This window comes from Vitis riparia, chromosome 19 (genome assembly GCF_004353265.1).
Source record: "Vitis riparia cultivar Riparia Gloire de Montpellier isolate 1030 chromosome 19, EGFV_Vit.rip_1.0, whole genome shotgun sequence".
NCBI classification, from domain to species: domain Eukaryota; kingdom Viridiplantae; phylum Streptophyta; class Magnoliopsida; order Vitales; family Vitaceae; genus Vitis; species Vitis riparia.
This window is the reverse complement of record NC_048449.1, coordinates 17,356,221-17,379,873: the sequence shown is the minus strand read 5'-3', so window position 1 is coordinate 17,379,873 and position 23,653 is coordinate 17,356,221. Positions and strand designations below refer to the sequence as shown.

General features: G+C 33.6%; 1 protein-coding gene across 1 annotated transcript; it reads right to left on the bottom strand.

Moving 5' to 3' along the window:
* Window positions 1–16,275: 16,275 nt before the first annotated feature.
* On the bottom strand, window positions 16,276–21,079 carry LOC117908270 (F-box/LRR-repeat protein At4g14103-like). The gene is made up of 6 exons (XM_034821888.1): window positions 21,060–21,079; window positions 19,701–20,628; window positions 19,194–19,343; window positions 18,904–19,113; window positions 16,633–16,701; window positions 16,276–16,518 (listed from the first exon to the last, which is right to left on the bottom strand). The coding sequence occupies exons 1-6, from the start codon at window positions 21,077–21,079 to the stop codon at window positions 16,276–16,278; spliced, it is 1,620 nt and encodes a 539-aa protein (XP_034677779.1).
* Between the last annotated feature and the right edge of the window lie 2,574 nt (window positions 21,080–23,653).

Genomic DNA, 23,653 nt, shown 5'->3' with positions numbered 1-23,653 from the left:
CTAATTTGTTTTGATGTAATATAGGTTTTTGGATGATCAAAATCAAAAGGAATTGCAAAGAAATTGAAGGAAAATCATTTGGAGCAAGAAAAGTGCAAAAACAGGGCAAAAATAGGGCAAAAACAAGGGTCTGCGAGATTTCGCATCCTCTGCGAAATCGGCACTTTGCTGCGAAACCATTTCGCAACCTCAGGCCCCTCTCTGCGAAAATTTTCGTAGCTGCGAAACCAAGTTTGGCACACGAGTGCCACTTCGCAGCACAGGAGCCCCCATTTCGCAGCTGCGAAGTGGGCTGCGAAGCTCTAAGGCGTGAAAGATCCCATTTTCGCAGGGAAAGCTCCATTTGGCGGGGTGTTTCGCAGCTGCGAAATCGATTTTTGGCACACGAGTACCATTTGGAAGCCCCGTACACTCATTTTGCAGCTGCGAAATGGCTGCGAAACCTCCACACCTTAAAATCCTTCAGCGCGCACACCATGAACAGACATGTCACAGCCGCACCCCCATTTTGGCAACTATTGGACACATTTCGATCACTTTCCGAAGTTCATTTCATGCATACCATATATCGTTTGAAAGCTTGGGAAGTCAGAAGTCCATAGCTTCAAACGATGCTCGATTTGGATTTGAAACGGAAAAGTTATGACTGTTTGAAGACGACTGTGCAAACCATGAGCGGAAATGTCACACCTCCATTTCGCTACTGTTGGACACATTTTTGAAGCACTTCCAAGAGCTCAAATTATGCATACCATATCTTATTTCAAAGCTTGGGAAGTCAGGAGTCCAGTGCTTCAAACGGTATGCAATTTGGAGGTGAAATGAAGAAGTTATGGCCGTTTGAAGACGAGCGCGCAAAGTTGAGCGGGAATTTCGCAGTCGAGACGCCATTTGGAAGGGAGTTTCGCAGCTGCGAAACCACTTTTGGCACACGAGTGCCATTTTGAAGCACAGTGATCCTCATTTCGCAGCTGCAAAATGGCTGCAAACGTAAAAACTTCCAATTTCGCAGCCAAAGCTCCATTTCGCAGGGTATTTCGAAGCTGCGAAACCAATTTTTGGCACGCGAGTACCATTTTGCAGCCCCATACACTCATTTTGCAGCTGCGAAACGGCTGCGAAATCACTTTTGGGCTGCAAAATGGCTATGAAATGATCTCCAAGCTTCAAAATGGCTGCGAAATCACCTCCAAGCTTAGAAATGACCTTCAAATTGTGAAATTGACTTGCAAAATGGAGGGAGGTTTGCAAAAACACCTTGCAAAGCTAAGGAAAGTTGCTAAAATGCCAACAGAGCCCCGCGCACCAACTGAGTACCCTCTGGAACTCATGAACAACCACCTTTCTCCATTTCAGCCATGGCCAAGACAAGAGGAGAGCCCCGCGCACCCTGAGATCACACACATGAAGCCTCTCATTCCATTTCTTACCTCCTTAAAACCATCAAAACCCATAGCTCCAACTGAGGAGACTATGCCACCTAAGGAGACTATCAGAACAGAGGTCAAAGTGCTGATCCAACCCACTCAAGAGGCCACCACAGATGCATCAGCTCCACAGGACCCTACCATTACTTGATCATCTCTTTAATTTTTGTCTTTACATATTATATTAGTATACATAGCTCCATGTTTTGATGTTTTATATTTTGGGATTGGAGGTATCCATTGATCATATCTTATATTCTACTTTCTCAGATTCATATATAGACATCATTTTTTGTTTAAACTTGGCATTTTTCTATTTTCTCTACTCACTAACTCTTATATTTTCTTTGAAACATGTGGTTTCTCCTATAAGACTCAGACTTCATGTCACTCAGGAGGTACCACTTCCTCCCTATTCTTTAATCGCTTTTGTCACATTGAGGACAATGTGCAGCTTGGTTGGGGGGAGAGTTGAGGAAGTAAGTATTGCTATTAATGCTAAGTTATTTTGGTAATTTAGTTGCTTTTTGTTTAATTTTTAAAATTTTTAAGTTTTTATTCTACTCTCCATGGTTATTAAGGAAAAATTTTCAAAATGAAAAGGGAGAAATTGAATTTTTGTCTTTTTACTTGACTTAGAGTTTGTATTATGCTTACTAAAGTTGATGAATTGTTGAAACAACTATTGAATTCAACCTTAGTTCTTCCACTTTAAGCTATTCACACACTGTGCACACTAGGTTCCGAGTATAAGATGAAAAACTATTTCCCTCTTGACTTAGGAAAATTTTAGACTTGGTACCTTTGACCTCATTTAATAGTGTTGGGACACCTTATGAAAGGCCAATGAGCCTTTGAAAAAAAAAGAAAGAGAAAAATGTTTGCTTGCCTTGAAATCCGAGCAAGGTCTGAGGGGTATATGGTGAAAATCTTTAAAACCTGGTGCCATAAGCCTTAATTGGTTGGGAGTCACCGACCTCAATGCTCGTTACAAGGGTGGATAGGTGGAGTTTAACATACTGTAGGTGCTTGGGTATTAAAATTCATTCTCAAAAGTCCGGGATGAAATCCGAGGAGTTAGTGGTTGAAAAATCCTTAAAGCTCGATGCCCTAAACCTTGATTGGTTGGGAGTCATCGATGGACCCCCGTTACATGGACAATTTAGAAAAGAATGCCTTTAAGCTTTGCACTCCTACAAGAAAAAAAAATTGTGAGAAAAGAGGTGCGTTCTTAGCCTATTGGAGGTTAATTAGTTTGCTAAGCTTTGAAAAGAACTAGGTTGGGGGGAGAGATTAGTTTGACATACTATATTCGGAAACTAATAAATAACACTTAGATTTTTGTGGAAGAGTAAGGTTTGACCCTTTGGGAGTGGAAACTCTTTTAAAGCTTAAATTTGCATAGTGCCTACTCTTTATGAATTGTGACTAGGCAAATTATTTGATAGCTCCTATTAAAGTTTGAGTTTTATTTATTTAATGTTCCATGTGAGAGTTTGATCAGTCATGCCACTTAAACATTTTTTTGAAGTGATCAGCATGATGTTGTAAATTATGGTACTTTTATTTTATTTTTCTCTCCTTTATTGCTAAGGGACTAGCAATATGTCGGTTGGGGGGGAGTGATTACTACTCAAAAAGTGCTATTTTGTAGCTTGTAATTAACTCTTTTAAACACTTTTGAGTAGTAGTTATTGCCTTTTAACCTAATTAACATGTTAAGGACCCTTGCAATCAATTCTAATCAAATTGTGTTAAGTTTTGGTGTTTTTGTTAGTAATTTGATCACCAAAGCAATCCAAGATTGAGGAGAGTTATTTGGAATCCTTGGCAAAGCAATGGAAAGAGCAGAAGCATGAAGAACCAAATCTGTGAAGTCCTTTGCCATAAGCAAATCCGGAATGCAAGGAGGGGAAGCAAAGAGAAATCAGTCATGAAGCATTCTTGATGACAGTCATGTCAGCTACTTTTGGAGCACTTACTGAAGTCCAATTTATGCATGCTATATGTCATTTTAAAACTTAGGAAGTCAACAATCCAATGCTTCAAACGGTACGCAATTTGGAGTCGAAATGAGGAAGTTACAGCCATTGGAAGCCGATCACTCCAAGCTGAAGGAAGATTTTGCAAAGTGCTGCGAAATCACCCTTTTTTTTGCGAGATATTTCGCAGCCTTTTTGCACAGTGCTGTGAATTCCCCCTGAAGTTTCACGTCAAGTTGGAAGCCGATAGCCGCAAGCTGGAAGACCACTTCGCAGCGGTGCGAAACCAACCGGTTGCTGCGAAGTAATTTCGCAGCCCTTTTTGTTCATCTGCAAAATCTCGCAGACCTCATTTTCACCTGCGAAATGGTCCTTAGTGCTTCCCGATATTTGTAACCGACACTTGGAGATATGTTTCTTCAGATTTTTGCTGCTTAAATCCCCAAATTCTCCTTGTAACCCACCTATCATAGGATTCCTTAGTTATTAAGTTTGGGAAAGGGGTGAATAACCTTAGATATTTTGTTTTGTAATTTTCTTTATATATAACTCTCAGGGAGACTCTCGGAGGAGGTGGTTCCGAAGCATCTTTTGTACAAATTTGTAAGGAAGTAAAATACAGAGCACTTGCTCTGTTTTTCATATATATTTTTGTTTTCTCATTCTTTTTCTTTCTAGCCAATCAAACTTTGAGGATTTTTCCTCAGAGGATGAGAGGCTAGGCTCTTCGTATCTTGGAGTGAGGAAAGCCGGGAAAGTTTCCACATGCATAAATTGGAAGTTTTGTTGTTTTAGTTTTTAATGAAGAGAAAGTGTGACCCGTTAATGGTTTTTATCTTTTTAGTTAACTTAAAACGCCTTTAAATCACCTGGGCCAACACTTGGTAAGGCAAGTGATCTCCGTCCATGGAGATTCACTAGTTTACCTCTTGCGAGCCTCTGGGAGGTGACTTGAAGTAGGATTTTCTAGAATAGCCAACACTTGGTAAGCTTTTGGACTCTAAGGAGACATCCATTAGTTATCTCTTGCGAGCTTTTGACGGGTAATCCAAGGTTAAAGATCACCTTGAATGGCAAGTGCTAGGTGAGAGGCATGAGCCATTGCAAGGTGCATCAGTGAGAGAGATTTAGTGTTTGAACCCATTAAAGGGAAGCATCTGTACAACATCGGTTGGAGAAGGAACTATATGTTAATTCTCTAATGCGAGGAAAAGAAACAAGTGACCGAAACTCTCCTTTTTGTATGAGGAGTCCGAGCCTAGTGATCTAAACTCCAAGAAACACTTTTCTTTGTAAGTAAAATCAGTTACTACTTTTGGTTAGCTTAAAACCAAACCTTTTTCATTCAAACGTCTTTATGTTTTCTTTTAAAGCTAACCTTGAAATAAAAAGGCACCAATTCAGCTTTGAATTAATATCATTTGTAAAGTGAAAACCCATCCCAGTGAACGATCCTAGAGCCACTATGCTATAGTAGCTTTGTCTTTGCTACCCTAGTATATGGTGTAATAGGTTATAAATTTTGTTGATTAATCCCTCAATCAAGGAGCACCAGCTAGACACGAATCAGCTGAGATACCAATTAGGCATGAATCAGTAGAGGATTCCCTACACCTTTGATTCCCCTAATGAATCAATAAGTGAACATGAGAAATTCTAGTAGACTTCCAATGAAGAGCTAATTGTAGAAGATTTGCCTAATTAAATTCCAGCTAATGAACTTGAGAATCAACTCAAATAAAGGGAACACATGTTGCTAACAAACACCTCTAAACTAAAAGTGTATTCCAAGAAGGGAAAATCTATAGCATTCTCTCATATCCAATCATCTAACTTTTAATCAGGTAATGGAAATACACATTCTAATGTCTATGATGATTTATATTGTCCTATTGCTTGAGGAAAGAAAGGCATTGTAAAACTCATTCAACATCCAATTTCAAATTTTATCACATTATATTATTTGTCTTCTATATACTAAGCCTTTATTACATAAATGTCTTCCACCGAAATTCCAAACATAGTCGATGAGATCCCAAACTTAGCATCTTAATAGGGTCAATTGAATATGTTTTGCTGAGTATAGGACCTCAAGTTTAACCCCTAACTAAAGTTTATTGTTAGAGCCCTTACTAATGGTGCACAATTTCAAACAGTGCATCTTGAAAGTGTGCAATTTCACAAATAACATACTATTTACTTCATTAAAATAGCACATCCCAAGGGTGATCAATCTCGAAAAGCGCATTGAGTAACTATTCGAATGGCACATCTCCAAGGGTGTGCAATTTCAAAAGAAGCACACTTTAGAAAGTGTGCATTTGCAAATAACACAATCTCTTCCACTCAAATTGCAAAAATCAGTGTTTTTTTACAATAAAAAGCAAGTCCAACCATTGAGTGGGCACACACTTGAAAAATACAAGTCCACACAAACACAACTCTTCTAGTAAGTTAATTACCTTGATAGCTTTTGGGGATAACATTATTGTTATTGGAAATGATGAGAGGGAAATTCAAAGGCTAAAAACTTATTTGTCCAATGAATTTGAGATCAAGGATTTAGAGAGTCTAAAATATTTCCTTAGGATTGAAGTGACACACTCAAAAGGGGGGATATTTATTTCCCAACAAAACTGTCCCCGATTTTCTAAGTGAGATATAGATGCTTGGATGTAAACTAGCAAAGATTCTCATTGAGTAGAATCATATAGTAGGAGAAAGAATAAAGGATAATATGGTAGTCCATGACCTTTATTAAATATTAGTTGAGAAATTTATTATTTATTTCATACTTGACTAGACATTTGCATATGTTGTAAGTGTGTGTGGTAAGATAATTCATGTATTCACCACATGAATCTCACATGAAGGCAATATATAATATCTTACATTACCTGAAGTCTACATCGGGTAAGGGAATCTCGCACTCAACCATTTACTAAAAATTTTTAGTAAGGCAATATATAATATCTTACAAAAATTGATTTCCATTTTTATGTTTTATGCTTAACGTGTATATATTTTTATAAATGAAATGTTTTGCATAAAATAATTTTTAGTAATTCTTCAAGGAAATCAATTTTCTTGAAAATTGGATTCAAAAAAGTATTATTGATAAATTTTGGTACAATGTAGATTAAGGAAATAGATTTTGTGAAAATAAAACTAAGAGAGTAAAATTTCCTTTTAAATAATTAATCTCAAGAATTTTCAAATATTTTTTAAAAAATTATTTTATGAGAATCCTTGAAGAATAACAAATTACTTATTGGATAAAGGGCTCTCTAGATTTTTTTTTTATTTATTATTTTTCAATATTTAGAAAATTTCTCATTATGTTAATGTTTAATTGAAATAATAAATAGTTTTTGAAAATTTTCAAGATGAATAATTTATCATTAAGGATACACTAAAAGTTATGGTTTTAGTAATTTTTAATGGAATAAATGATTATGAAAATAAGATTTTAAATTTAAGATATTTATTAAATAGAAAATGTGTAGAAATAATGAAAGTTTTATGGAAAATAATTTTAAATTGTGAGAGTTAAAGTTCCTTTTTGAATAATTATTCTCAAGGATTTTAAATATTTTCTTTAAATTTATTTTATAAGAATCCTTGAAGGATTAAATATATTCTTATTAAATAAAGTGATTTAAAATTTTCAAAATTTTCATAAATTGAAAGTTTCCTTGTTACACTAGAGTTTTCAATTTGGAAAATAAATATTTTATAAATTTTCATAAGAGATAATTTATCGCTAAAGGACATTCTTAAATTGGAATTGTGTAACAAATGAGAATATTTATGAAAATGGATTTTAAAATTTGAAATAAGAAATTAAGTAAGAAAGTGTCATAGGAAAACCCATAGCCTCCAAGAATAAGTAGATCCCAATTTGGGTCATCATCACCCCAAATGATGAGTTAGTCCAAGGACTCAAGAGATATGGACTTTCATTATCATTTCAAGGCCCATCTTAATTTTAGGTCATTACCATTCCAATGGCATATTAAGCCCAACTATCAAGGAATGTGGGTTTTCTTATGAACAAGACTAGATATGTTAATAGTAGGAGCAACACTCAAACGGTGGGTTTTTTACTTGGTAACATTGATGTCAAGGATCTTGATAATACACTCGGAATATGAAAGTCATCTGTGTTATGATTGAGCCCCTAAAAAAAGACATGATGTAACAAAGTTAGATTTAACTGTCCCTTTCCTATTTTTTTTGGTGTATTGATATTGATTTGAGCATTTAACCCATGTCTCTTACATTGTACATGACTTGGGTGCATTAGGAGTTGCACAAAAGATATAAGTCCTAAGTAACTTGTAAGTAGATAAGTTGTCCATATTCGGTTCATCGATTTGAGCAATCCATCTTAGACTACAATGCACTACCTCCTAATTGGATGGATGACTTGTCTTGAGATGGTTTTCCCATGGTGAGTGTACTAGTGTATGTGATGCACATTGGATAGGACCAACGGTGAATCATTACGTAAGGCAATTAATCATCATGATTCACTAAACTACTATACTACATGAACTTTTAACCTTGAAAGGGTATTGAGCCTATGATAAAATCAAAAGAAGGCTTTGACCTATGAGTGAGACCATATTTTAGTCACGTATCCCTAAAGATTGGGTTACTATTGATAAAGGTTGGTGGTAACAAGTATTCTTAATAAAGGCATCATGATATCTCTTGAGACAATCTATCCCTTTGGGTGATTGAATGGACATGTTATCTAAAAGACTATGATGATAACATTTCATTTAGTAGGCATATGTTCCTTGGAATTAAAGTATGTCAATTGATCAGCTAATAAGGAGATCTATAACTCAAGGGTTGGAAAGGTAATCTTGATAGGTGATAGCACTACCTTGTTAGATTACGAACATCAGTTCATAAGGAGTTAGCATGTAGGATAGTAGGTCATGGACTTGAGTTTTGTCACGTTATTTACATAAGGTACTGAAGTACAGTTGATTCTTCGTAATGAGTGCTAAATCAACTTCAAAATTGGATTCTAAGGGAACCAGTACTCCTATGGGTCCTAATGGTCCGTACTTGAGCTCATATACCTTTATGACATGGTTTATGAAGGTTGGATTGACTCTAGGTTCACTTTTGTGCATAAGGGCCTTTTGGTAATTATGAGAGGTTACACAGGGGTTAGTGGTCAAGGTCTTTAGATTAAGCTAGTTGATTATCTAGATGAACCTATGAGGTTAATTAATGAATTAGACCCCATTTTGCGCTATATTAAGTACCTTAAGCCTACCATGGATTTAAATCACTTAAGTTTAGTTAGGCAACCCTATAAGTACCCCCTTAAGGTTTAAGGTTTCCAATAAGTTGTCTTCCACCATCTAAAGAGAAGAGAGCCATAGCCTCCTCCCTTCCAAAGGCCCACCTTTGGAGTGTTGAGATCATAGTTAAGAGTCATTAAGTAGAAGATCTTGGGTGCACGAGACCTCTGGATACTTTAGGCATCAACTTTACCGCATGAGTTTGATTTGGGAACATCCAAATTGAGGTATTGTATTCTATTTCACTGTAATCTAGATCCTATGATTGTAAAAAAGCATGTTATGTTTTCGTTTCTTATGATATAGAGGCCCAGAAATTTTTTGCATGCACTTAACCTAATATGGGTACAAAAAACGGGGTGGTAGAGGATTCCCTACACCTTTGATTCCCCTAATGAATCAATAAGTGAACATGAGAAATTCTAGTAGACTTCCAATGAAGAGCTAATTGTAGAAGATTTGCCTAATTAAATTCCAGCTAATGAACTTGAGAATCAACTTAAATAAAGGGAACACATGTTGCTAACAAACACCTCTAAACTAAAAGTGTATTCCAAGAAGGGAAAATATATAGCATTCTCTCATATCCAATCATCTAACTTTTAATCAGGTAATGGAAATACACATTCTAATGTCTATGCTGATTTATATTGTCCTACTGCTTGAGGAAAGAAAGGCTTTGTAAAACTCATTCAACATCCAATTTCAAATTTTATCACATTATATTATTTGTCTTCTATATACTAAGCCTTTATTACATAAATGTCTTCCACCAAAATTCCAAACATAGTTTATGAGATCCCAAACTTAGCATCTTAATAGGGTCAATTGAATATGTTTTGCTGAGTATAGGACCTCAAGTTTAACCCCTAACTAAAGTTTGTTGTTAGAGCCCTTATTAATGGTGCACAATTTCAAATAGTGCACCTTGAAAGTGTGGAATTTCACAGATAACATACTATTTACTTCCTTAGAATAGCACATCCCAAGGGTGAGCAATCTCGAAAAGAGCATCGAGTAACTATTCGAATGGCACATCTCCAAGGGTGTGCAATTTCAAAAGAAGCACACTTTAGAAAGGTGTGCATTTGCAAATAACACAATCTCTTCCACTCAAATTGAAAAAATCAGTGTTTTTTTTTACAATAAAAAGAAATTCTAACCATTGAGTGGGCACACACTTGAAAAATACAAGTCCACACAAACACAACTCTTCTGGTAAGTTAATTACCTTGATAGCTTTTAAGGATAACATTATTGTTACTGGAAATGATGAGAGGGAAATTCAGAGGCTAAAAACTTGTTTGTCCAATGAATTTGAGATCAAGGATCTAGAGAGTCTAAAATATTTCCTTAGGATTGAAGTGACACACTTAAAAGGGGGGATATTTATTTCCCAACAAAACTATGTCCCTGATTTTCTAAGGGAGATATAGATGCTTGGATGTAAACTAGCAGAGATTCTCATTGAGTAGAATCATATAGTAGGAGAAAGAATAAAGGATAATATGGTAGTCCATGACCTCTATTAAATATTAGTTGAGAAATTTATTTATTTATTTCATACTTGACTAGACATTTGCATATGTTGTAAGTGTGTGTGGTAAGCTAATTCATGTATTCACCACATGAATCTCACATGAAGGCAATATATAATATCTTACATTACCTAAAGTCTACATCAGGTAAGGGAATCTCACACTCAACCAAACCTTGCATATGTTGTAAGTATGGTAAGCCAATTCATTCATTGACCACATGAATCTCATATGGAGGCAATATATAGAATCCTACGTTACTTAAAGTTTACACTAGGTTAAGGGAATCTTATTTCAGAAGACAAGATATATGGAATTGGAAGCTTACAATGAGGTTGATTAGACTAGATCAATTGTCAATAGAAGGTCCACTACCAGGTATTATACGTTCTTAGAAGGAAGCCCAGTTTCTTAGAGAAATAAAAAAAAAAAATGGTAGTGGTTAGGTCTAGTGTATAAGCTAAGTTTAGGGTCATGACTTAAGGGATTTGTGAATTACTCTTGATAAAGATCATTTCTACATACCTTGGCATTACTTTGAAAAAAACCATAAAGTTATATACTAATACCAAGCTACTATAAATATAGCTCATAAGTTATATACTAATACCAAGCTACTATAAATATAGCTCATAACCTCATTCATCATGATTGCACCAAGCACGTGAAAATAGATCAACATTTCATCAAAGACAAACTTGATACTAGATTGATTTGCACTTCGCATGTCCTTTCTTCTTAACAATGAACATATTAACAAATGGACTACCAAGTTCAATTTTTTTGTCAGTGTTGTTTATTTTTTTAAAATTTTTTGTTGAAAAGTAACTTATTTTAAGTTTTTAGGTAGTTTGTTTTTTGTTTTTTTTTTTTTTTTTTTTTTTTTTGACTTATTACTTATTTTAAAATTTTTTGACTAAATAAAAAATGTCAAAGTATTTATTTAATTTTTATTATTATTATTATTTTATCTAAAGTAAGTAACATTCGAAAACCACCAAAACTATTGTATTAATGTTCTCTGGCTTGAATTACCTTAGTTGGTGGCACGTGAAACGGCTGTCGGTACCTTTAAAGACAAAATAAATATTAAATAAATCTTGCCATGTCATCTCAAAATTCCACAAAACTAAATGACACGGAATTTTTTTTCAATTTGACCAAACAATTTTACTTGTATGGTGGTGTATTTATGGATGGTTTTAAAAATTAAAATTTAAAAATAATATATTTTTATTTTTAGAAAATATTTAAAAGGTGGATGGTAGAAATTTTGTGCCTTTAAGACCAAATTAAAAAAATTATTTACTATGATAAGAGATTGGAAAATAATTTTACTTCTTGTCTATAATAATATATTATTTTTAATTTTGAAAAGCAGTTGAAATTGATGATATTAATAATTATAAAATTTTAATTAAACATGAAACATTTTGTTAGAATAAGAAAAAAAATTCGAAAAAGCGTTTATTAAGTTTAGAAAAGAATGTTTGCTCAAGACCATTTATTAGATCTTAATAGTTTATTTTAGCAATAATTTTATATAAAGAATTCATGATTAAAACAATTTTAATATTATATAAGTCTTTTGCTTTTGCTCAACTAATTTTCCAAAGCATGTTAAAGATATTTGAATATTTGAATAAAAATTATTTTTCTTAATCTATTAAGATGTTGATTTTTAGCATATGGAAAACAAACAATTTAACAATTAATAGAAATAAAATATTAAAAAAATAAACAACTAAATACTTAATAATATTAAGTAATATTTAATTTTTATTTTTATTTAAAATTAAATCTAAAAAACAAATAGCATATTAGACAATTTGGGAATGTAAAATATGTTTGTATTGACTCAAGGGAGGTGTTAGAAGATTAGCACACAAAATTAATAATTAATTTTTCTACTATATATTTGATTTTACTGCCATATATTTTTGTATTTTATTTTTTTTTAACAAAAGTTGACCGATGATTTTTTGTACCGAGAATCTGGTACAAAAATTTAAGGATGCTAGAGGAACATGAATATAGACACGACCTGATCAAAAAATACATTATTTTAGTCGAGGTATCTGGTTTGAACTGAGTATGGACCTTGTGGGCTTACTGGAAGTGCTAAGTAATAGCTTGTGATTACAAAGTAACATATAGATAGCAAGAGGAAACAGACCTGATTGAGGATACCTATAATGTAGGTTTCCTTCAGTTCTTGACCTCCTCCGTCACAAAACCAGCCAAAGCATTCAATTACTAAAGTCCAAACAAAGTGGCTAAACGATAGAGTCTATATTGCAGGCCCAGAATTCCCAACCAAAACTATAGCAGTATATGAAACCAAACTGCATTGAAGAAATGAAAGGGGGGAAGAAATCAAGTCAAAAAATCAAAGGGGAATGGAAGAATGGCTCAAAACCAAGCCATCCTGGCTCTCATAGAATCTCATACCTAAAAGATGAAGGAGAAGAAGCACCAACAAAAACAATAAGAGAAACTGAATAGCACCTTAATTGTAGAAATATGAAGCTTCAATCTCAAGGAAAGGGCAAACAAGACAGTGAGGAAACACCTACAACACCCTACAGCCTCATAGAATCAATCAATGCAAGAGTCTATCCATATCAGGCATTAGCTAGAAAAGAATTTGAAAGGGAAGCAGCCTCGCATCTCCATATCAGCAACATTTGCATCAATCGTGTCCACCCAGAAAAAGTCAACTCAGCAACATCCCACCAACCACTCATGAACCAATATGGTAGGAGGAAAAGACATCTGAAAACCCAGAGAACCATCACCCAACCAACTCTTAAAAGATCTAATCAAATTCGACCAGAAAACTGCACATTCCATGATCAAGTCAGCACTGCAGATGAAGCCAGCATGCTAGAGTCAATGGAGGGAGCTCAGCATAGAGAGCCACATGCCAGCAAGGGAATCAACATCCAAATAACAGCTGCAGATTCCAACTGGATGCACCTAGCTGAAAAGAAGGTGAACCACAGCCCCAATTCAGCTCAAAGAACTAGCTGTGTGGGAAGTTCGTTCAAAGAGCTAGCTGCAAAAGCTCAGCCCAGACCACCAGCCAATCGGCATGGCAACAATCACTAGATATCATGCACTTAAGACAGATCTAGCCACTAAACAAGTGTCAAATTATTTCAAGTACAACAGTTCCTCACTGAAAGCACATCAGAACAGCAGCTGCAGCTGCCCTTGTTCTCCCAAATTACAACAATGAGCATCAGGAAAAACCATCACCAGCCCAAATATTCCAATAAAGCAGTTTCATCTGCAAATTCATCATCATAAGGCATCAGAAAGATTTAAGTAGCCCATGAAAAAACAACCAGCCAACATCATCAAAGCATGCAAGTCCTCCAAAAGCAGTAGCCAGTTAGATCCATGTGTCATGGACATGGTGGAAAAAGCAACGGTGACAGCGGCTGCCATAGATGTAGTAAGGACCAATGTTGGTGTTTGTAGCAGCAGTGGGATGGGAGTCGCGATAAAGATGGCATCAAGGGGCAGTACCAAGCATGATGGATGTAAATAAGGATGATGGTGACAATGGTCAATGTGGAGAAATGGTGGTGGAGACCAGGTTAGTAGTTGGTACTTTATACAGCTGCCGTTTAAGCTACCACTACCTCTCCAACTCTGTGTCATGGATCCTCTATTAAAGAATTTGTTTACCCAATAACAGATAGCTTCATTTAATATATTAGCCAGAATTTATTAGCAGTCACATTTCATAATGTTGCCCAACAAGGTTGGTTATTCACAAGGGGAACAAACAAATATAAAAAGTTTCTAGTGAATTCTGCTGGGATAAAAAAAAATACAAAATTTAGAAAATTAAGAATTTTAAAAATTAAAAGGAGAAACCAACATGGAGGCTCTTAAGAGACTTTTAATGATGTAGGACAAGCTTAGGATGGTTACCTATGCTCAAAAGTAGGTGGGTTAGGGTTTTATTTTTAGTGTGTAAGGAGAGGAATAAGGAATAAAGTTTATGGTAGAGAAAAAAAATAAGATAAGAAATAGAGAAAAAAAAACAAGATGGAAAACCTTAAAGTCTCACTAAGGTATTCTAGGAGTCTCACCTAGAAGGAAATTAATGGAGTCTCACTATTGAGAATTGCAATGTTTGCAATGAAAGAAAATACAATATTATTAATATCAATCAATTCATCCATTCGATTTACATTGATTAGCCTATTTATAGGCTTCTCTAAGAAATCCAAAGTCTATTAGAACTCTAATAACCTATAATGATTTTAACTCTAACTATAATATCCAACGTCTATTAAGACTCTAATAACCTATCATGACTCAAATTCTAATTATATTATAACTTAACTAGCTAATCCTCATTTGACTCCAATAAATACTAATCATAATTCAATTTTAATTAATATTAATCTCACTTAAAGTTTACTTAGGTTTTCCATTTCCTCCTTGAATATACTTTAAAAGGCCTTTCCTCATCAATTCCCCTCGGCTCAAAAGAACTCAGCTCCGATGAGTTAGATGATTGATACAATTCATAGAGATAGGGGTTAAGTTTTTGAAAATTCGTTGTCGTAATCCATGTATTTTCATAGTGTACATGGTTTGCCTCACCATTTCACCAAAACCCTTTGGAATCCACCTTGTCAAGTAGACACAAGTTAATCATCAAGAACATACTTGATCTCACGACGTGGTCTAAGAGTAGGTGGTAATTGAAGATCCAATTCTTCACTTACCTTGTTTTGATGGCCATAGTAGATAAACAAATCTTCCACTTTAAATATTGTACTAAAATGCAAGTTTGAAGGGAGCTCTAACAAATATGCATTCTCACCCAATCGCTTTAGAACTCGAAATTGACCAATTTTCTTAGCTTGAAGCTTTTGATATGTGCCAAGATAAAATCTTTTTGGACATAGACAAACCATTACTAGATAACCTTCTTGAAATTGAATATATCTTCGATGTGCATATGTTGTCTCTTTATAGTTCTCATTGTTGATTTTGATTTTTAAACTTTTTTCATTTATACCTCGTATATGACGTGCAAATGCATCACCATCTTGGCTAATGCAAACAGAAGTAGGTAATGGTATAAGATCAACAGGTTGCTTAGGTTTCAGTCCATATGCCACTTCAAAAGGTGAGTACCCAATAGTGTAATTAGTGGAGCTATTGGAAGTAAACTTAACTTGTGGTAAGACATTGTCCCAATTTCTCAATTGATCTCTCACAATGCATCTCAAAAGATTACCAAGCCTATGATTAACAAATTCCATTTTTCCATCAGTTTGAGGATGAAAAAAACTTGAAAATTTTGATTGAGTACCTAGCTTGGCCCACAAGGTTTTCCAAAAATAGCTCATAAACTTGACATCACGATCAGAAACAATACATTGTGGTAATCCATACAATCAAACTACTTCTTTAAAGAACAAGGCAACAACATAAGAAGCATCTGAAGCCATCTTACATGGGATAAAATGTGTCATTTTGGAAAGTTTGTCAACCACAACAAATATAGAATCAAAGTCCTGTTGTGTCCTTGGTAATCCAAGTACAAAATCCATGCTCAAGTCTTCCCAAGGTTTAGATGGAATTGGTAATGGTATATATAACCTTAAAAGAAGTCCTTGGTAAGCATAAACGATTTTTATAAAATAAGTACCCTTCTAAAATATGGAAATCAACATGTGTTTCTTTTGAACCACTCAATAACTATGAATAAACCTCTCAAAATCAGCATCATTGTCTTAGCATTGCTTTAATTCTTCAAATCCAATGGTAGTGATTGACATGTTTACTAAGAGAAGCGCTTTCCTACTAAGGGCATCAACTATTTTATTTTCAACTTTAAATTGAAAATAAATACCTGAAGAAAACTACTCTATTTTGCATGTAGAGAGTTAAGCTTCTTTTGAGAATTAATACATCACAGGGCTTCATGATCCGAATACAAAACAAATTCCTTATAATTGAGATAATGTTGTCAATGCCTAATTGCTTGCACCACCACATAGAATTCAAGATCATATGTAGAGTATTTTTTCTTCGCCTCGTTGAGCTTCTCACTAAAGAAAGCCACGAGATGTCCCTCTTGGCTAAGAACTACTCCAATTCCCATATGGGAAGCACCATAAGCCACCTCAAATACTTTCTCAAAGTTTGGTAGACGTAGGATAGGAGAGTTCACCATCTTGGATTTGATTTCTTCAAATGCCTTGTTAGCCACCTTGGTTTAAATAAATGAATCAGGTTTCATGTATTCAGTAATCAAGGCCATACTAGAGCTAAAATTTCAAATAAATCATCAATAGAATGTAGCCATTCCATGGAAGCTTCATACCTCATGGATATTTGTTGGTACTGTCCAATCAACAATAGCTTTAATATTCTCTGGATCAATTTCAATACCCTTAGAAGACACAACAAAGCCTAGAAATGCAATACTAGGGCTCATAAAAGTACATTTTTCCAAATTAATGTAAAAAATTTCAATCATAAGAGTGCGCATTACTTACCTTAAGTGTTCCTCATGATCTTCACAATATTGACTAAAGATAAGAATATCATCAAAATAGACAATAACAAACCATCTAATAAAAGGTTTCAATACCTATGTCATAACCCGCATGAAGGGACTGGGAGCATTGGTTAGTCCAAATGGCATGACTAACCACTCAAACAATCCATCCTTAGTTTTAAAGGATGTATTCCATTCATCCGTTGGTCTAATATGTATTTGATTATATCCACTTCTTAGATCAATCTTTGAGAAGATTACTAATCCAACCATCATATCTAGCATGTCATCAAGTCTTGGAATTGGAAATCGATACTTGATTGTGATTTTGGTGATTGCACGACTATCCACACACATCTGCCATGATCCATCCTTCTTTGATGTTAGTAGGACAGGAACTCCACAAAGGACTTAGGCTTTTATGAATAAAGCCTTTAGTAAGTAATTCATCAACTCATCTCTTTAATTTAACATGTTATGTTGGATTCATTATGTAGGCTGATAAATTTGGTAATGATGCAACAGGAATCATATCAATGGCATGTTGTATGTCATGTATAGGGGGAAGTTGACTAGGTAACTCTGTAGGCCACAAGTTAGAAAATTCATCTAGAATTTTACGTATGTTTGCTGGATATTCCTTATCTTGCTCTTTAATTTCCTCCACTGACCAAGCTATTAAAGTAAAATTAACTTTAGTTTCCATGTTTTTTTTTTCAAATTGACGCATAGTAAGTACCTTTTTTGGTTGTGCCTTCTCTGACTTCTTAATTATAGGGACTTTTTTCATTGGATGAAGGGTCATCTTACATCCATTGTGCATGAGAGTATATGTATTTCATAGCCGTCATGTTGAACTCTTCTATAAAAAAGCTAAGGTCTTCCAAGTAAAATATGACTTATTTTTATGGGTAAGACCTCACACCATACAAACTCTTCAAAGTCCTTACCAAAAAGGAATGTTACTAAGCAGCGAAAACTTATCGAGGATAGAGGTGTGTTTCACCATTGAGGATTGGAACGCTTGCGATGAAATAAAATATAATATTATTAATATCAATCAATTCATCCCTTTAATTTACATTGATTAACCTATTTATAGGCTTCTCTAAGAAATGCAAAGTCTACTAGGACTCTAATAACCTATTATGATTTTAATTCTAATTATAACATCCAAAGTCTACTAGGACTCTAATAACCTATCATGACTCAAATTCTAATTATATTATAACTTAACTGGCTAATCCAAATTTGACTCCAACAAATACTAATCCTAATTCAATTCTAATTAATATTTATCGTACTTAAAGTTTACTTAGGTCTTCCATTTCTTCCTTGAATAGATTTTCAAAGGTTTTCCCCCATCATTTAACCTCACCTCACAAGATGAAATAGAAAACATTTTGGAACACTTGATTCCAAAAACATCAATTTTGACAACAAAGCTTTTGCATAGAAAACAATTATTACTACCACAATTCTATATCACAGTCACAAATACAAATGCAATAGTTAGTACACAAATCACACTCTTTCAGATAGTCATCAGAACATGTGGAATTGAAACTAGGAAAAAAAGAACTCAAGGAATTGCCACTAATTTTTGCTAACACCAGCTCTGAAGTCATAGAATGCAATCAGTTATATGCAATGAGTAGAAGAAATATAAATTAGTAAAGTATGAAAAAAGAAATCCTAACCAACCTTTGCTAAATTACCAACTGACGGAGAATATAAATTAGAGGAAGGTCACTCTCACAAGCTCAAGTATACAACCCTTGATGAACAAAATGACATATCATAACAAGTAGAAATGTGTTACATGGAACTCCCACCAAGAATGGCTATTTAGAGAACAACAATTAGTTAAGCTGATACTTATGGAAGTTTACAATAAGCAACATGTAAAGCATAGTTCATGAAAAAGGATAAATATCCCATTGAGAGAAAAAAAAAATAGAAGAAGAATAAGAATAAAAAAAGACAAGTTACAAATTGTCATTCTTAGCAAAAAGGAGTGTCTCCACAACTGCAAAGAATTGTAAGCTGACAACTTCGTGAGCCCCTAGGAAGTCCTAATAATTTCTTGCAAACACAAAACTCTTGGTCCATGGACGACTCATGACAATCTATTGTCATCTGCTGCAAAACTTCTGCATTTTTCAGTAAGTACTCTACTGCTTCAAGCTCATAGTCCTCGCCAACAATCCTCCTAATTTCAATTTCCTTGAGATGCAATACTAAACAGGCAGGCACTTGAAGCGGCATCAGCCAACCTTCAGGTATAAGTTCATTTGTATAACCCTAACAACAAAATGAAACTTGTAAGATCATGTACTTTATCAAGTCTAGACCAAATCAATCTTACATTGGATATTACATACAGTTTCAATGATAAGAGCTTCAAGATTAGGTGAGCTATGAAGAAAGTTGGGCAAGAAGTCCCAGTTGAAGCCGCCAATAAACAAGAACTCCAAGCGGGTCATATTATGAAATGTAGGGAGCTTATAGTCACCAATAGTGCCACTCAGTGACTGCATGGAAGATAGATACAAATGTTATAATCCTTGGGGTATAATAATCTAATATAACAAAACAGCCAACCCTGTGAAACCTTATCCTAACCATTTAATGCTTGATATGTGAGTAACCTTTTATTCATTTCAATATATCTGATGACAGGAAAGGATCTAAATTTTTTTGATTTATAGACGTTAGCAATTTGATCAAAGGTTTTACACTAGTTATCGATCTACCATACGTCTCCTCAAATCTTCAGGCTATAAGAATAACATGGGCTGAACCTTAAAATACAATTATTTACACCTCAACTATCACAAATATCTAGTTGAAGAGGCAAAAGAAACAATGGGTGGAAATAAGAAACTTACATCTAAAGTTACGCCAGTTAGTGATAGACACTTCACATTTGAGATCCTTCCAAGAAGCTCATAAATAGGACCATGATATGATATGCCACCATTATGTGGACTTTCTTCAAATTCTTCACTATCTTGTTCAACATCAATAAATGCTTTAACCAAGGAAGGTAAATCTTTCACAAAATAGTCCTTTGACAAGTAATCTGTGATACTAAGGTATTCAAGATTTGGGGCATCAACCACAACTTTATAGTCTTGATCTTCTTGTTCATATGGGTGTCCAAATCCATCTGTGAAAAAAAATATGCGCAAAATTTTCAATGAGGGATTGGAAACATTAACAACCCACTGATTATCCCGTTCTTCTCTCTCTATGACTAGTTCTTCCAGAACTGGGCAGCCAGATAGAAGGTTCTGGATTGAGTCATCATCTGAATATTCAACTGACTTAAGATGGAGAGCCTTGAGACTTGGAAGCCAAACTGTAGTTGGAATATCAAGAAAAAGTGCACACGACAGTTTCACAACCACTAGTGTTTTGCAAATGAAAAACATAGGTGGCAATTCAACACCCCAGTCTATAAGTAAGTGGAGATCAAGCTCTTGAACACGGCGCTCAAGTGCAATGCAGATCCAGGAATAAACACTGTCCAGATTGTTATCACGGTAACCGAGTCGGAACTTTTTAATACATGAGACCTCGCTATGATGCAATACTCCATCCACAAAATTCTGAAACATAGTTATTCTTTCTTCAAGTTCAACAAGCGTACTTGGATTCAGCCATAACTCATCATCAAAATCAAGAATAGGGACAGAAGCCCAAAGGTACCTCCATCTTTTTGATAGGATACTAGTTCCCACAGCAAATTTGGTGGGAAGAAACGAAAGGATATGACAAAGAAGTTCATCTGGTAGGTTGCTGATTATATCTCTGCTTTCTTCATACACTGAATACATTACTTCTATCCTACTATGCTGAAGGATATTTAGAAAAAACAACCAAAATTTCTATCTTCCCAAAACCCTAAGGTTCTTTTGAACCTCAGAATCCATTAAGAAAATAATAATAATAATTAAGCCTAAAAAGCTGTGCCTCGCATTCCTAGAAATGGTAGGAAAACAAAACAATCCAAAATTGGTATGCTTTTCATTAACGATCACTCAAAAAGAAACCAAAGAAATCGCAATATGGAAAGACAAAAAGATCAGTGTAAAATTGAAAAGTCATTTTTTTTTCCCCAATCTTCAGTCACAAAAAAGGAAAAAGAAATTTTTTCCATTTCATACTGTTTTCTGAGCAAGCAAACAAAGAAAAACAACCTGGAGCGAGCGCAAGAGAGTGGAAGTAGATTCGGTTGGTGCTACGAGAGGCGACTCCTGTGCATCTACGTTAGGACACTACTGCTCGAGGCCCCCAATTAGGGATGCAATGGGCGGGTTTTATTATATATAAGAGAGAATTTTTTAAAACCACCGCCTGATTTAGGGATGAAACTCGGGTGGGTGATGTCAGTCTCATTTATTCAAAATAATTTTCATTCACATCCTATTAAAAAAGCCTAAATGGAGTGGAGGGGTATGAAATTTTTTTTATTAAAAAATTTTCATTCTGGCCCCACTCCATTTAATTTTTAAAAAAAAATATTTTAATATTTTAATATTATTAAAATAAATATATTTTATAAATAATTAAATTATTATATTTTTTATAATTTATTTTATTGAAAAGCATTCATAATTATTATTATTATTATTATTATTATTGTTATCTATGTATTAAAAATAGGAAAATTAAAATTAAATTAAATTAAAATTTAAAATTAATTTTATATATAGTTGGATGATACATAAAAAAAACTCACCCCATTGTAATCTCTAATTGGATTTCGGGTCGCTTATATAAATATCATTAAATAAAAAAATTTATTAAATTAATTTTTTTTTAAAGACATATTAGCATAAAAATAAATTACAAAAATTTATAATATTTGTTGTTTATAAATTATATTTATTTTAATATAAATAAACGTGTAAAAATATTAAATTGGGTAAGACAAGGTTAAACCGTTTGAGCAATTCTCATGCTCCTGGTATCATGTTTCGTTATTTTTAAATTTTTTTGTAAGGAAGAATATGAATAAGTTTTAGTTATTGAGATTAGGCTAGGATGAGATGAGTTCTCCCTAACTATTGCTACCATCATATTAAAGAAATAACAAATTCATATTAATCTATACTATGGTAAACTTCAAAATATTTTTTATTTTCAAAATGCCTTCAAAAATTGAGATGTTATATATATATATATAGAGAGAGAGAGATTGTTTATACTATTTAAAACCCTATCAAATCCTTCAATATTTTTATGAAAGTCCAATTATCAATTTTATATTTATTTTTATATGTAATTATTTGTTTCCTTTTTCACCTATAAAATGTTTAATCTTCATAAAATTGTACAACTAAATTTCAATTAATTAATTTTAGATTCAATAAATAACTTTACGTTTTAATTTTTAAGATAGGTATTTTCAAGATAGACACCATAATATCTCATGAATTTGAAATAGTATGTCCCTCTTGTTGATTCTAAGGACTTGTGATAATAAACTTTATGATATAATTGGTTATATCATATTCTCTATAGTGTTTATGGTATCATAGTCATGAGAAGATAAAATGGGTTTGTTTTAAGGGCTTGATTTATCCTATGAGTAGTGGTATGCTTAGAGGCGATCAAAAGAAGCCTGTTCATCGAAGGAACAACGTGTTTAGGGCAGTATTTTTAGTGATTACTCACTCAAGTTTACATGTGAATAGGCTATAGATTAAGATCTAAATATGAGTTCAATTTTCAGGTCTATGTTTAGGAGATCCACAAATCCTTAAGAGGCTTTAGCAAGCAATGAAGAGGTCAATTATTCTAAGACTCCTAAAGAGTTAAATAATTGGAAATTACCTAAGGTTTCTAATCGAGAAATTTACAAGAAAGGAACTTTTAAGTTTTTTCTTAGATTATACCATTAAGATATGCACTTCAACAAAACATAAGTTTAGAGATAATCAAGTTATAAGACTTTTGGATAGTAAGTTCATAGAAAAACATAAGAAAGATTATAACTTCATACACTTTAGAATGATTCAAGTAGCAACCAGACCTTTAACTAGGATAAGTTTAAAGAGCTCAATTGTCATGTGTTTAAGGGATAATAGACATCTTGATTATTGAGATTCTATTGGAGTTGTTCAAGCAGGATTAAATGATAGTTGTAACGGCCAAATTTAATTTTTTTTTTTGGGATAAGTTAGGAAAATAAAAATAATATTTAAAATAATTAATTAATTAATTTAATAACATGAAAGATGGGTAAAAATATAATTTTCCAAATTAATACCCTATATATATATTAGAAATTTTTGTTCTTCCTATTTTTTTCTGAATGGTGTTCCTGTTCACAAAATTCCAAAGAACGTAAGGTTGGAGTCAGAATTCAAGGTTTAAAGAACAAATCTCTATAGGTAAGAATTTTTTTTTCTTCTAATTCTTCAATTCTATTTTCTTTTTGTGAAAAACTTTAGGTAATTTTTGAAGAAACCCAAATCTAGATTAGGGTTTATTTTTTTAAAAAAAGAAGAACAAATCTCTATAGGTAAGATTTTTTTCTTCTAATTCTTCAATCTTATTTTCTTAGATCTGTCACTTTTTGTGAAAAACTTTAGGTAATTTTTTAAGAAACCCCAATCTAGATTAGGGTTTGTTTAAAAAAAAAATTGGAAATTTTTATTTTTTATTTTTGTTTGTACTATTGAAGATTAAAAAAAAAAAAAAAAAACTGGAAGAAGTCTTTGAGGGAGGGCTTGAGACGTGATTAGGTATACATAAAAAAAAATGAATGAATGAATGATGAAGAAATTCTGAAGATGGTGTCGTTTGGTGTGTGTGATTCGGAAAGTCAAAT

Coding starts and splice junctions, on each gene's coding strand:
- LOC117908270 (XM_034821888.1), bottom strand. CDS start 21,079: ATGCACAGGAGTCGCCTCTC. Junction 20,629..21,059: donor ATGCACAGGAGTCGCCTCTC/GTAGCACCAACC, acceptor GTATGAAGAAAG/CAGAGATATAATCAGCAACC. Junction 16,519..16,632: donor TACCAACAAATATCCATGAG/GTATGAAGCTTC, acceptor ATTTAAACCAAG/GTGGCTAACAAGGCATTTGA.